The sequence below is a fragment of the Festucalex cinctus genome, chromosome 6, assembly GCF_051991245.1.
Source record: "Festucalex cinctus isolate MCC-2025b chromosome 6, RoL_Fcin_1.0, whole genome shotgun sequence".
NCBI lineage: Eukaryota > Metazoa > Chordata > Actinopteri > Syngnathiformes > Syngnathidae > Festucalex > Festucalex cinctus.
The window spans coordinates 24,887,987-24,901,492 of record NC_135416.1 but is presented as its reverse complement, the minus strand read 5'-3'; the positions used below and the strand labels follow the sequence as shown (position 1 = coordinate 24,901,492).

The following is a 13,506-nucleotide window of genomic DNA, read 5'->3' as shown; positions in this document are numbered from 1 at the left end:
AGCGCAGATGTGCCTCTTTTAAAGGGAGTCTCTAAGAACACCACAAACATCTCTAGGTTAAGTCATCTTTATTTATATAGTGCTTTGCCACAGCTGTCACAAAGCGCTTTAATAAGTGGGTTAGAAAAGACACTAGACTAGACAGGTCACTCTTGGAAAAGAGATTATTAACCTCAATGAGTTTCTTACCTGGTTTAAATAAAGGAAATGATGAGACATACTGTAGCATCTATATTGTCACCGCTGAGCAACTATCCGCTCACTTTGCTGCATGACCGAGCGCTGGCCCCGGTCGTCATGGTAACAAAATCCAGACCCAGCATTTGCAAGAGACAGAACCATCTCCCAAAAAATGGAATGATTTGAGCTAATGTGTGACCAGTGGGATAGTATGTGTGCTAAATATGTCTTCATTATTTATCCTGTGTGTATTTGGGAGAATGTCAGAGATTGGTGAAAAAAAATGTATATCTTTAACTTCACACCTCGGGTCATTTCTTCTTGTCAGTTTGTCTTTTACGTTTATGTAGCAGACACGTGATGGATTTATTTTTGAAATTGTTTTCCTGTTCATTTATGTCCCTTTATTTTGATTGAAGGTATTCGTACCATAAGTTACAGTATTTACAATATGATTCGTTATCTAGAGTTATTCCTACTAGTGTATAATTTGTTGATAAAATCATGACAGCTTTCTACTGCAAGACTGTGATGGAATTATTTTCTGGCCTCAACTGCTGCAACACTTTTTCTGAGTGAAAAGGAAGTTGAACTTGCATGACCTCTTGTGACATCACATTATACAGTGCAGCAAAATTCTTGGGAGATTCATGTCCTGTATCCTATAGATAATGTAAATTGATTAAATAAAAACTGTTAAATTTATATTTAAAAAAAAAGAAAAAAGAAAAAAAAACAGTTCATTATACTAGTGCTGTCAAAGTTCAAGCTAGTTAATGCGTTAACTGATCTGCTAACTGCAGAGTTGAAGGATGGAATGCAGTCAATTTATGATAATTTTTACGTGCCAGATGCATACTGTATGCATACATCAACCTCTGAAGATATATTTTTAATAAATGATCGCACCAATAATTTGTACTTTATGAATGAATGACGTCGTCGTCCTCTCTGCTCTGTACAGCTTAATGGCGCTCTAAACGCTTACTCTTCTCGGTCCAGCCTCGCTTTCTGATAATGTCATCTTTCTCACAACTGTTACTATAACAATCATGTTCTTGGCGCAAATCCATTGCCATGTGTGGTAAATCAGGTGCAAATTTGCTCCAAGCTGTCAGTTTTGTGGGCGTGTTTGCGTGTTTGCGCCGGTATATGATTAGAGCAATATCCTTAGTGAATAGATGGGTAACTGGGCGCAGACTGCGGATGCAGTTGTGGTGCAATATTTCGTGCTATTACTGGATGCAGCGCATTATTAGTGAATACGGCCTTAAGTCTTTGGATAACAGCTTGAATCAGACTAAATAAAAAACATATTCTCACCATCTGCGATTGGCTGGCGGCCATTTCAGAGTGTAGCCCACTTCCTGCCCATTGACAGCTGGGATAGGATTCAGCATGCCCGTGACCCTCATGAGGATAAGCAGTTAGGAAAATGGATGCATGAATATTCCTATTATGGGATGTATAGCGTTAAGGATTTTGATGGGAAAAATTGTGCTATTCTATTTTGGAATAAGGCTGTAACATAAAATGTGGGAAACGCAAATTGCGCTCTTCATCTACACTATTTATTTTTTTAGATGTTTTTGCTAGCAGTTATTAACTTGCAAAGTGGCCGTTCTGTCCTGGAGAAAGTGGCTTTTGACAGCTAAAAAGCATTTGGCAAAGTTTTAAAGCATGCAGAAATGTGCCCACCAAATATCTTTATAGTAGCCTTTCATTCGACCATTTTATGACCCAAGCATCTTCTAATGAGCAGATTAACACCTGAGCTGCTCACAATTGGGTACTCCTGCAAGTAGTTTGCACAGTGGATTTGCATTCGAATTTCCCGCCCTGTCTGCGGCTGTGACTGTCATGCACGCAATCCGTTCATACATGAAGAAAAGGGTGTGTAGTTTCAATTTTCTGCCACAGGTAGCAGTAGCGAAGTGAAATTCAAAGAACTGCATTGAGCAGCTTTAAATTTGCAATGACTTTGTGACTTAGCAAAACAATGTGTAATGATGATTACTATATCATTAACATCATTTAATGGGAAATTTTTCACTGTATTATTGTATCGATTTTCCTATTATGTTTTAAAATAAGTGATGCTCCAACCTCAATGCTGTCAATGTTTCATCGTGCCTGTCCTGTGTTCTCGTCTCAAGACTCACAGACATAAACATGTGTATAACCAAAGCTTCTTTCCAATCAGAACTGTCAACTGTCACAATTCAGGGTGATTTATTGTTGATAGAAGCCATTATTGTTCCTTGTCTGCTTCCCCCTCTCTCGGTGTCACACTCTGCAATCGACACCTCCTCTAAAGTTGCTTCCTAAAACGTAGGCACGTGGTCCGTCAATTTACATGTCGTTGGTGTCGAGCCAAAACCTCCCATGTCACCATTTGGTAAATTTCATATTTTTTCATCAATTTATACTACTGGTCAGTCCACACGTGCGGGTGTTATTTTATTTCATTGTATCTTTTACAAATTCTTGACAAACGCCAAGTGTTGACAAAGGCTTGCTCTCTTTGATGATGCAATGTTAATGGTTGAACAAAAAGTGCCGTTTTTGGGGTCCCCTGATGATTTGTGAGGAACGAGGACTGTCCCTTGCCAGTGATTTAAAAGAAAGATCAATATTGTGTTAAATGCATCTTCTTATTAGGGTATCTGAAATGTGATACAAAGTGTCAAAGGTTCCATAAATGTTTTTTTTTTTATTCTTTCTTCTGTTTTCCAAAAAGTTCTCGGCAAAAGTTGTGCAGCATGTTGGTTGAGAATCCATCCATCCAACTATTCTCTCAGTTGCTTATTCCTGACAAGCGACGCAGGGGTGCTTGAAAATATGGGAAGGTAATGTTGGAATGTTTTTCAAAAGTTCAGGTGAAAAATATTGTTTGCCTGCAGCAAATTCCACTATTCTTTAACAGATGTTCTGTTTTTTCAAAACTGATTTGGCCTTTTTATTGTTGTTTCGTCAATATAATAATTATGACTAAAGATGAGTTCCCTATTCAAATACTTGGCTGTGTCCTCAGAAAGAGCCACATTCAAGATATTACACCAGCCTGGTCAGGAAAACCACTAGTGAGCAAAATGTATGATTATTATTATTATTTGTTATTATTATTATTATTATTATTATTATTATTATTATTATTATTATTATTATTATTATTATTATTACAGTCTTCAAGCGATATATGTATTTTTTTAGAGCTGTCAAATGATTACATTTTTCAATCAGATTAATCACATCTTTGAATTTTAATTAATCACGATTAATCGCTTCATTAAAAAGGCTTTTCTAATCATTTTTGTCCGCCAAATTTAAAGAGCACCTGTTATGTGTTAATTCCGCCGACATTTAATATTATGAGGTCATCTTCAACATTATTTTTTATCAACTGCACACTCTCATACTCCTCTTCTTCTAATTAGTTGCATAATTAAAAAAAAAAACAAAGAAAAAACAGTAGTTTGATATGAACAAATATTCTGAATGTCATACACAAAAATTTATTAAATGATTTACTTTAATACATGTAGTTATGTTTCTTGCTCAAACACAACCTGTGCTCTCTTTAACGTAACTATAAATTTATAGTGTGATTAAACTATGTTAATACATTATTAATGCGATTTTTATTTAAATTAATTTGTTAATGCTTTAACTACACTGTTAAAGTTTTACCCCGCTTAAACTAAAAAAAAAAAAAAAAAAAAAAAAGATGTCCATATATCACATCTAAAATATTTGACTTCACAGAAACTACATCGAGTGACTTCGTATGACCTGATTATTTCATGTTGATGTAAACAATAATTCTTCACTTGAATCAACCTTATTTTTTTTTTACCTTGATCCAAAATATTTTCTTAATATTTTAGGTACTGAACCAAATTAATTCATTTAGTTTACTAAAACTAAAACATATTCAATTTGACATCCCGCATTTTATAATGAACCCCTGGTTGTCAGTGAGCGCAGCAGGTACTCAGGGACCATTTGGTGATCTAACCCTCCAATTCCAACCTGTAACGCTGAGTGTCAAGCAGGGAGGCAATCGGGTTCCATTTTAAAAGTTTTAAAGACAGACCAAGACAGGGATTGAACCCATATTCTCCCAGTCACAGGGTGGACACTCTACCACAAGTCGACTGGTTATTTACTTTGCTTACTTGACAAAAAATAAATAAATAAATAAATGAAAAAATACAATTATTTATTTATTTATTTATTTATTTTTAAAAAGATAGATAGATAGATAGATAGATAGATAGATAATGTATTGCCCATCTCAAAGCTACAAAGACACTTGGCCAACAGAGTACACTCAAACGATATATATATATATATATATATATATATATATATATATATATATATATATATATATATATATATATATATATATATATATATATATATATATCATATATATTAGTGCTGTCAAACGATTAAAATTTTTAATCTGATTAATCACACTTTTTAATTTTGATTAATCACGATTAATCAGATAAATTACTTGCGGAATATACAAAATACCGTAATATTTTGACATTAATGCATTTTATTATCTGAATGTCGTTTGCAAACATTGATTAAATGCATGTACGCAATTGCATGCATGCGTGTATTGCTCAAAACATAACAGCATCATATCAATTGGGTGCAATTCAGGAATTATTAATTAATTAATGAAATGCAAATTACTTCTGTTTTATCTAAAGTCCTGTCGGGGTGTTTTTTAAAGCGAAATTTACCACCGAGCACACCAACTGGAGTCACCCCGCTCATCTTGGAACAAAAGGCGTAGGAAATGCCGTGCATTGACCTAATCACTGACCTGCACAACCTTCAATGTAACCATCCGCGGTTACGTTCAAGGTTCAAGTGCGGTCCAAAAAAATACTGCGATTAATCTGTGTTAATACGTGATTAATGCGACATTTTTCTGTGATTAATTAATCTATTAACGCTTTAACTTTGACAGCCCTAATACATATATATATATATATATATATATATATATATATATATATATATATATATGAAAACATCTTAAAATATGCAACATATGAACTAGAGATGAGGTGAGGATGGAGAGAGAAGAAGAGAAAGAAGATGATGGAGAAGGCAGAATATCCCATTTATAATATGTTCAGTCTTACAAAAGATGGCAGACAACAATAACAACAACAACAAAACAGTCTAACAAGCAAATGAGCCCGGACAAACACACTTGGTAACAGACAAACACAATCGAAAGCTGTAATTAATCAATATCATATCAAAGACTGCCTTCTGAAAGCAGTGTTGAACTTCAAACTACCAAATTCTAAACACTCACTCAACAATATAGTACAGCCTTTAATAGCTAAAGATACAGTACAATGCCAGTTGTTTTAAAAGTGCATTCACGCACACATAGAAACGTGATCTCCCAGGCGGGGAAGCGAACCCACGCGGCCTGCCGGAGGGAAGCGGCAGCGACCACTCCGCCACCCAGAGCCTGTGTACAATAACACTCGTTTTCAATGTGCGTAAGCCAATTTGACTAAATATGACGGAGGGCATGAAGACATGAAGAAGGAAATCAAAAACGTTCTTTTGGGTCCTTTGGGTTTATTTTTAGTTCCGTCGAAATCAAAATTGACGTCTGTCAATGCAAAATAAATGTTTTTTTTAAATAAAATCAATACCTTTATCCTGTTTTGAATGGATATTATTACTTTCAATGAAATGCTGAATGCAATCCTTTTGACAATCCTTTTTAATAAAAAATAGTGTTGTCATATATGACAACACTATTTTTTTTTTTTAAATGTAGGCCATAGTTAAGGTACTTTCAGCAAAATCAGCAGACTTGAACAAATGTTACACATATTCATATAAAATAAAGTTGTTCAAAACATATTGTACTCTGTATCCCTCCATTGTGGACAAAGTTTCAAAAGTCTATCTTACTTAATTAAGGATGCCTATGTGGAAGGCATACTAAATGCAATATGTAATTGAGGAGAGTTTAAAAAAAAAAAAGAAAGAGAGAGAATTAAAAAATGCCTTGATATTGTTATCAAGAAAAAAAAATGGCACTGAAATGAAGTGAGTTTTCAATTCGACACTACAGTAATTAAGTGTCCCTTGCAACAATTACAGTACAGTATAGGCTACTGTACTGTATGATCTATTTGTTGAGTGATGCGACCACCAAGAGATGGCGCAGTTTTGTTATATGTAGGACACACGTGGTTGTTTTTACTGCACAGAACATGTTCTCAAGCCTGCACAGGTTAAAATGAGGGTAAGAAATCTCTCAAATGTGGGTTTGAAAGTAAGCCTATATGACTCTTTAATGACACGCATCGTTCACATATGATGTTCCCACACGTAATTCCCTACCACTGACTATTGAGATATTTGAACAATTCTAGTAAAACGTTCATGACTGTGCGTGTGCGCCTCTGAGAGGGGAAGTGCGTTGGGGGTGATGGAAACGTCTCATCATGAGTCAAGCCAATGAAAGTAACACTTTCACTAACGGCTAAAACGCTGAACACATTTCATGGAAACAGCTCATTTAAATGTCAGCCATAGGTTTCTGCCATAGGGATTACACTTTTAAACCTGACGACCCTATTCGATGTTTTTCGTTTCTTAATTGCCAGTTTATGATCAATGGCTTTGCCTAATTTAATGAGGGCAATAAGCGTGAATTAACATGTGTTTCAGTCTGCCCAGACACCTGCAAAGACGTAAACATTTAAATAAATGGCACACGAATGAACTTAATCAGACATGCCTTATGATGCTTTATTTTTGCATTTAGCTGTAGCCTATAATACAGAAGAGAGAAGTGCAGCTACAATTAAGTGACATATGCACTTACGTGGGTAAAAACAATATAGGCTACACACAAAAGAAGATGCACTTAATGCTAGCTAACCACAACGGGCACACCAGCACAGGGCACTGAATTAGGCTAACTACACATTGTAAATGTCATTTTAGTTTTTCCAGTTCCAATTGGCCAAAACTAGGCCTATTGTAAAGAAACGATCAAATCACTCTTCATGGAAAAATAAGGTTGGGTTTGGAAAGTAATGGTAACAGTAGGTTGAACAAAAACAAACAAACAAAAAACAAACAAACAAAGCATTTAGTAAACGATATCTGTAATGAAAGAATGAAGTAGATTATGAGACATTTTCAGTGAAACGCAGTTTGAACGCGAATTCAACCCAAATCCGTTCCATTATCCATGATGATTTGTGCAGATGTTGAGTCAGGCCAGGCAAGCAAGTGGAAAATTCATCAGGACCTCTGATACCTGATAGGCTTTGTATGAGGGAAAAAAAAGAAAAACGTCGTATAATCTGGAGCTTTTGAAGGGAAAATTATACGAGAAGAACGTTTGACCTCCCCTGTCAGGAAGCACATACATGCATTTCAACTTCAACCTTTTTTTTTCGGCTGATATAATAACCTGCTGCGCTGCGCTGCGCGTTAATTCTGGTATGCATGTGCGCAGCTTCCAGTCAATGTGAGCACAGAAGTCCATTGTTTAGAGTTAATGCATACGCACTGTGAGTTGTTATTTGATCACTTGGTCAGGCTCGACAGTTGCGCATCAGTGTCGGCGCACGCTGCTGCAGTGAGGTTGGAGCTCGACCAGCTCGAGGAAAGAGAGGAGAGGGCGATCAAAGCGTGACGGCAAACGCGGGCTTCGCGCCAATACAGTCGACGAGCTGTTGCACTCAGAGCCCAGCTGCGCCGTCGGACGCGCAGTCTCGACTGCATGCGCCCACAACACCTTCGCGCATTTTGAAGTCCGCTCCGGTGATGCCATGCCACGGAAACACAGCGGGGATGAAGGCGCCACCGGGCTCTGGATGAGGACCTCGCCAGGCCACCACCGCGCCGAAGGCTACGGCATGAAAGATGTCGAATCCGGACGGAGGATGATGAACAGCGCGGGGGACGGCTTGCTGTCGCCCTCCAACGCCGTCGGCGCCGCCGGTTCCGACAGCCTGCGAGGGAAGCAAGGAGCCCGGCTCAGCTTGCTCGGCAAACCCCTCATATACAGCGCGCAAAGCGGCCGCAGGAATGTGCGCTACCGGCGGCTACAAAACTACCTGTACAATGTGCTGGAAAGACCGAGAGCCTGGGCCTTCATCTACCATGCCTTTGTGTAAGTTTCTCTTCTTCTTTTGTGCGCACCTGTTGATGCTGTTGCTATTGCCACTGCATGCATGGGCACCATCGCGCCCTCCTCTTTCGTGCAGAACGACTGCAACTTCATTCTCACCCTGCGTTCGTTTCAGGGACTGTCTGCTGAATATAGCCTTTCGAAAAATGGCAAACGTTTTTAAGCGAAGCGGTGAAGTGTTGTCATGCATGAAGGTGGCCTATAAGAAGCGCCACTGTTCGAGTGCCTTAATTGTTGACTTATCATTTGATCCGAATGAACGAAACTGATGCAACGTGACTGTTTTAGAGGAAGGAAGTTGACACATGCGGCGGCTGAGGCAGCATTGCGCGCGCGCGTCTGTGGGTGGGAGATTGAGTACTGGGTCTATGCAAAAAAAAAAAAAAAACGTGCAGCGGAAAAGACTGCACGGGTGCTTGATTACGTGCATAATGGTTGGTTGGCTTTTACACAGTCTTAGCTCATTCTGTTGCTGTATCGTTGCCTGTTATTGCTTGAATTTTAAAATGCTCTCAAGCAAGGTTTTAATGTCCAACTTTGTGCAAAGGGCTTGGGTCGGGTAGACCCAGTAGACAATTGTGCAATTGTAAGAAATAACGACCTGTACTTGTACTTGTTGATTTTTCAAGTACCATCTGTACGTTACATGAGTATTTAGTTTCCTTCTGACCACTATTGGCTTTTACTCCCAACATGAAAAACATAGGCCCTTCACTACTTTGTCAAAATAAAAGTAAGTATGTTACTTTTTTGATGACGCAACGTAAAAAAGGTGCAAGAGAGTGGTAAATGAGATCTTGATTGATTGATTGATTGAGAGCTTGGGTCTGACAAGGAGGAACAAACAGGAAAAGATTAGAACTTTGTCTGTTTCAATCAAAAACAGAAATTCATCTTAAAACACAGCTTTTAGATCAACATCCAATACTGTCTCACTCACATACCACAATTATAAAAATATTTAAAAAATAAATAAATTAAAAAAATAAATATTTGAAGCTTAACAAAAACAGTGGTACATTAGTGCCATTTAGAAAAGAAATTTCTGTACGTGTGGAATGAAGCGACAGAAAGCGGTAATGCCGATGATGCAACTGCAACCGATTTGGAGAAGCGAGATATTCCCCATCGAGACAAAATATTTTTTATTGATAGTTTGGTCCAAGAATGATTGGTGTTGAATGCTTTGCATCTTTTGTCAGCCCATCACCAGCTTCTATAGTACAAAAAAAATCTGGTTTTAGCATAAATTTTGAGCCAGCACTAGGTCATTCTTAAGTACATCTTTAATGTATACGCAATTTACGCAATTTAATAAAGGAGGGAAAATATTTTGTGGGCAGTTTTTTTTGTTGTTGTTGTTCCTGTAATAATTATAATTAAACATATATTGACAATAAAAATGTTATTATTCCATAACTATCAGTCTGTACTTTGAAGCACAGGAGTTAAATCAGTAGCTATACTTTTACCAATCCTTTTTTTTTTTTTTTTTAACAGAATTATCTGTATTTCTACATAAAGTCTCTGTAAATAATAAATATCCATCCATCCATTTTCTTAACCGCTTATTCCTCACAAGGGTCGCGGGGGTGCTGGAGCCTATCCCAGCCGACTGGTTGCCAGGCAATCGCAGGGCACGCAGAGACAAACAACCACCCACACTCACACTCACACCTAGGACCATTCAGCGCGCTCAATTAACCTGCCATGCATGTCTTTGGAATGTGGGTGGAAACTGGAGCACCTCGTAGAAAGGTACAGGGAGAACATGCAAACTCCACCCTGGAAGGCCGAAACCTGGACTCAATCTCATGTCCTCTGCACCGGAAGACAGACGTGCTTACCAGTCATCCACCGTCCCGCCCTAAATAAATAAATAATACATCTTGTAAATTTGACACACCACAGAGAATAGTGTTCACAACCCTGCAAAATATATATAATTGGGGGTGGGGGATCACAAAGTATACAAAATGAGGCTTCAAAATCATGAAGCATTTCTTCTTGCTTTGCAATTCTGTGGGCGTGTCCATTGAGGACACTGAAACTAATGTCAATCAAATACCACACATCATTTAAAAAAATAAAAAAGGATGTTTTTCACCGTTGTGGATGTGAACACAGCGGACTCCATTTGCCACCATAGACACATGGTCAATATCAATTCAGAATGCATTTGCTAAAATGTTCGATAGAAAAGAAATCAGGAAGCAAACCCCGACCCAGGCATCGTTCAATTTGGGCCAATATTACAAGCGCAAAAGCAGATATTTTGGCTAGGTTCACACTGTAGGCAAATACGACCTAAATCAGATTTTTTTTTTTTTTTGCACCAATGCAACCTGTATCTGATTTGTTGTTGTTGTTGTTTTTTAAATGACAGTCTGAACAGCTCAATTCTGATTTTTTTTCCCCAAATCTGACCTGGGTCACTTTCATATATCATCCTAGGTATGTATCTGAATTTCTGCAATGTGAGCTCAGTCTGAACGGAGAGGTTGCATGTATCCAACCTATACGTCATCAAAAGCCCATTCTGCACTCGGCATAGAGAATACTCGAGCGACAAGTGACAATCGTCTGTAAAACCGTTATATTAAGTTATTTTTGAGTAACAGTGTTGACTTTATATTCAACTTGAAATGAATTTCACTTGAAACATGCAGCAAAGTATGTCAGTACGCTGACGGTTTATTTATTATATGTGGCAATGCAATGTAATGTCATGTGAATTGAGCATTAAGACCTGCAATTTGAGAACAAAAAGTGTTTTGAGCACACAAGAACCCTACTTGAGAGTAAAATTCGCCGACTGCATGTTGTGCGTGTGGCATACATTCATTTCAACTTTACACGCCCTTTCTGTTGTCTTGCGAAAAACAGCTCATGTCATTGGGCCTGACTCACTGAAGTTGAGGCAGCCTCCAACCTTCCACATATCCTGCTGGGCCTATCGTGAGTCCGGCATTTGTTACCATGATGACCGGGCGCGAAGCCTGAGCTTTGCCATAAAAGAGGCTTTGCTCGGCAGGCTGGCTCCTGTCATCTCAGTGGTGAGTGTGCACCGCAGCCGGGTGCTTAATTCAACTTGCAGCAGCACAGCCCGGAATGTGGATAAAAGTGCGTGTCTGTAAAGACAGCAAAAGCATTTTCACACAGCACTACATACACAAATGCGTGCAGAATGTACTTATCACAAAACTATTCTTTCTATGAGCGCACATTCCACCTCTCCTCCATCTTTGACCCACAGTGGCTGAAGTTCCACCAGGTTAGCGGTGCAGAGGCGGTCGTTATTAACTCATTTGCTCCCAATAACGTGTAAATACGTTTTTTTTGTTTTTTTGTTTTTTTAATGTTTTAAGTGTCCCAAAGGCGTATTTGTACATTTATTTTTTTTTAATGCTAAAGCATACAGTAGGCTTTGATGCAGCCTCTCAACTGCAAAGAACGGTTGCAGAAATGGTAGTTATTACACAAACGGCCAGCAGGTGGCAGCAGAGCAAAGGAGATCAACCAGAGCCATGTAGAAAAAAAAGGTAAATTACTTACAATTTTAAATAGATTTGTGAAAACTGATGAAACTTAGCTCTCTTCTAATGCTAATTGCTGCAAAACGGAAACAGATAGAAACATACTTTTTTTTCCTGATGAAAGAAGAGACTTTAATCTTTCTTTTGATAGATTTCATTCTTTTATAGCAATTGAACACAATATTCTGTGGGCCTTGCAAAATCAGTCAAAATCCAGTAAAACAGCCAGGAGCGAACGGGATTGATTCCGTGAAAATGGCTGGGAGTGAATTAGTTAAAATTGTAATCCTGTGAAATAATATTGATTTTTACTAAATGTACCTGTAATCTGATCTATAGTTTCGGTTTTCATTTTAGTTAGTTTTTAATTTCGTTTTGAGTTTTTTTGTTTTGTTTGTTTTTAAATTTAGTTAGTTTTAATTCGTTTTCAGGGTGGTTCTGTCTATTTAAAAAAAAATGCGTAGTTTTATTTAGTTTCATTTAGGCCTGCACAATATATCGTTTGAACATCGCGAATGTGATGTGCACATGCGCGATAGCCACATCAGAAGACTGCAACGTTTTTATTTTTTAATCAGTCGTGGCCCCTCCCCTCCTCCACTCTCACAGGCTGCTCCTGCTTTGAAAACGCTAACAGGCGACATGCACATGAGGAGAGGATGACAAAAGCGGCACTGGATTTAGTTGCCAAAAGAAAGTCAAAATCCGTAATATGGAAAGTATTTCGGCGATAAAAAGAAGAAGATACAGAACCAAAAAAAAACAAACAAAAAAATCATTTGCCGACAGTCGCCGTTGTTGCCACAACACGAGGTAATAGAACAAACCTGTTCGACCATTTGAATCGCCATCACAAGCTCCTGTATGACCAGTTCAAACTAAAAGTGGGACACGAGGTGAAACTTCCTCTATTCAAAAAATAATTAGAGACGCATTTGCCATTGCCAGCATAACACCTTATGAAAAGAAGTCCAAACAGCACCGACAAATCACGAATGCAATCACATTTCACCTGGCGAAATAGCCTACATGCTGCCATTCAACACCGTAACTAAAGAAGGGTTTAAAAAAAAAAAAAGGTTCCACATGCTCGACAGGTGGTATGAAATGCCATGAGACAGACAATACTGCAAACATGGTGAAGGCAGCTGCCTTAAACGAGTGGACCAGGCTGCTACTGCTACTACTACTAGTAATAATAATAATAATAATAATTAATAATGATAATAATAGTTAAAATGTCTCATTTATGGTTCAAACAAATCTCATTACATTTAAGATCAGACATATCACCTAAAAAAGTGACTTATTTTTAGACAATTTTCATCTATTATAATGCTTATGAGTCTATGACAATAATTTAATTAGAAATATTCGTAGTAAGATCATATGTAGTTTTTGCATTGGAATAAAACATTAAAGGAGTAGTTCACCCCCAAAATGACTTTTTTTTAGATTGATTACTCATGCCATGGATACTTGAGTTATATGTTGAACATTTTTGCAGCTGAATACAAAATTTGACCAAACAGTACAGTTTATTTGAGCTGGAACAAAAAACCCTGATCCAGCAAACTTGCT

At 37.8% G+C, this 13,506-nt stretch overlaps 1 protein-coding gene across 2 annotated transcripts in view; it reads left to right on the top strand.

Moving 5' to 3' along the window:
* Nucleotides 1-7,732: 7,732 nt before the first annotated feature.
* The window catches only part of LOC144020859 (potassium voltage-gated channel subfamily KQT member 5-like), a 169,200-nt gene continuing 163,426 nt past the window's right edge, over nucleotides 7,733-13,506 (top strand). For both annotated transcript variants that reach the window (XM_077524726.1, XM_077524724.1), the window contains exon 1: nucleotides 7,733-8,371. In XM_077524726.1, the coding sequence (XP_077380852.1) occupies nucleotides 8,028-8,371 (344 nt within the window). In that variant the 5' untranslated portion in view covers nucleotides 7,733-8,027. The remainder of the gene's footprint in view (nucleotides 8,372-13,506) is intronic.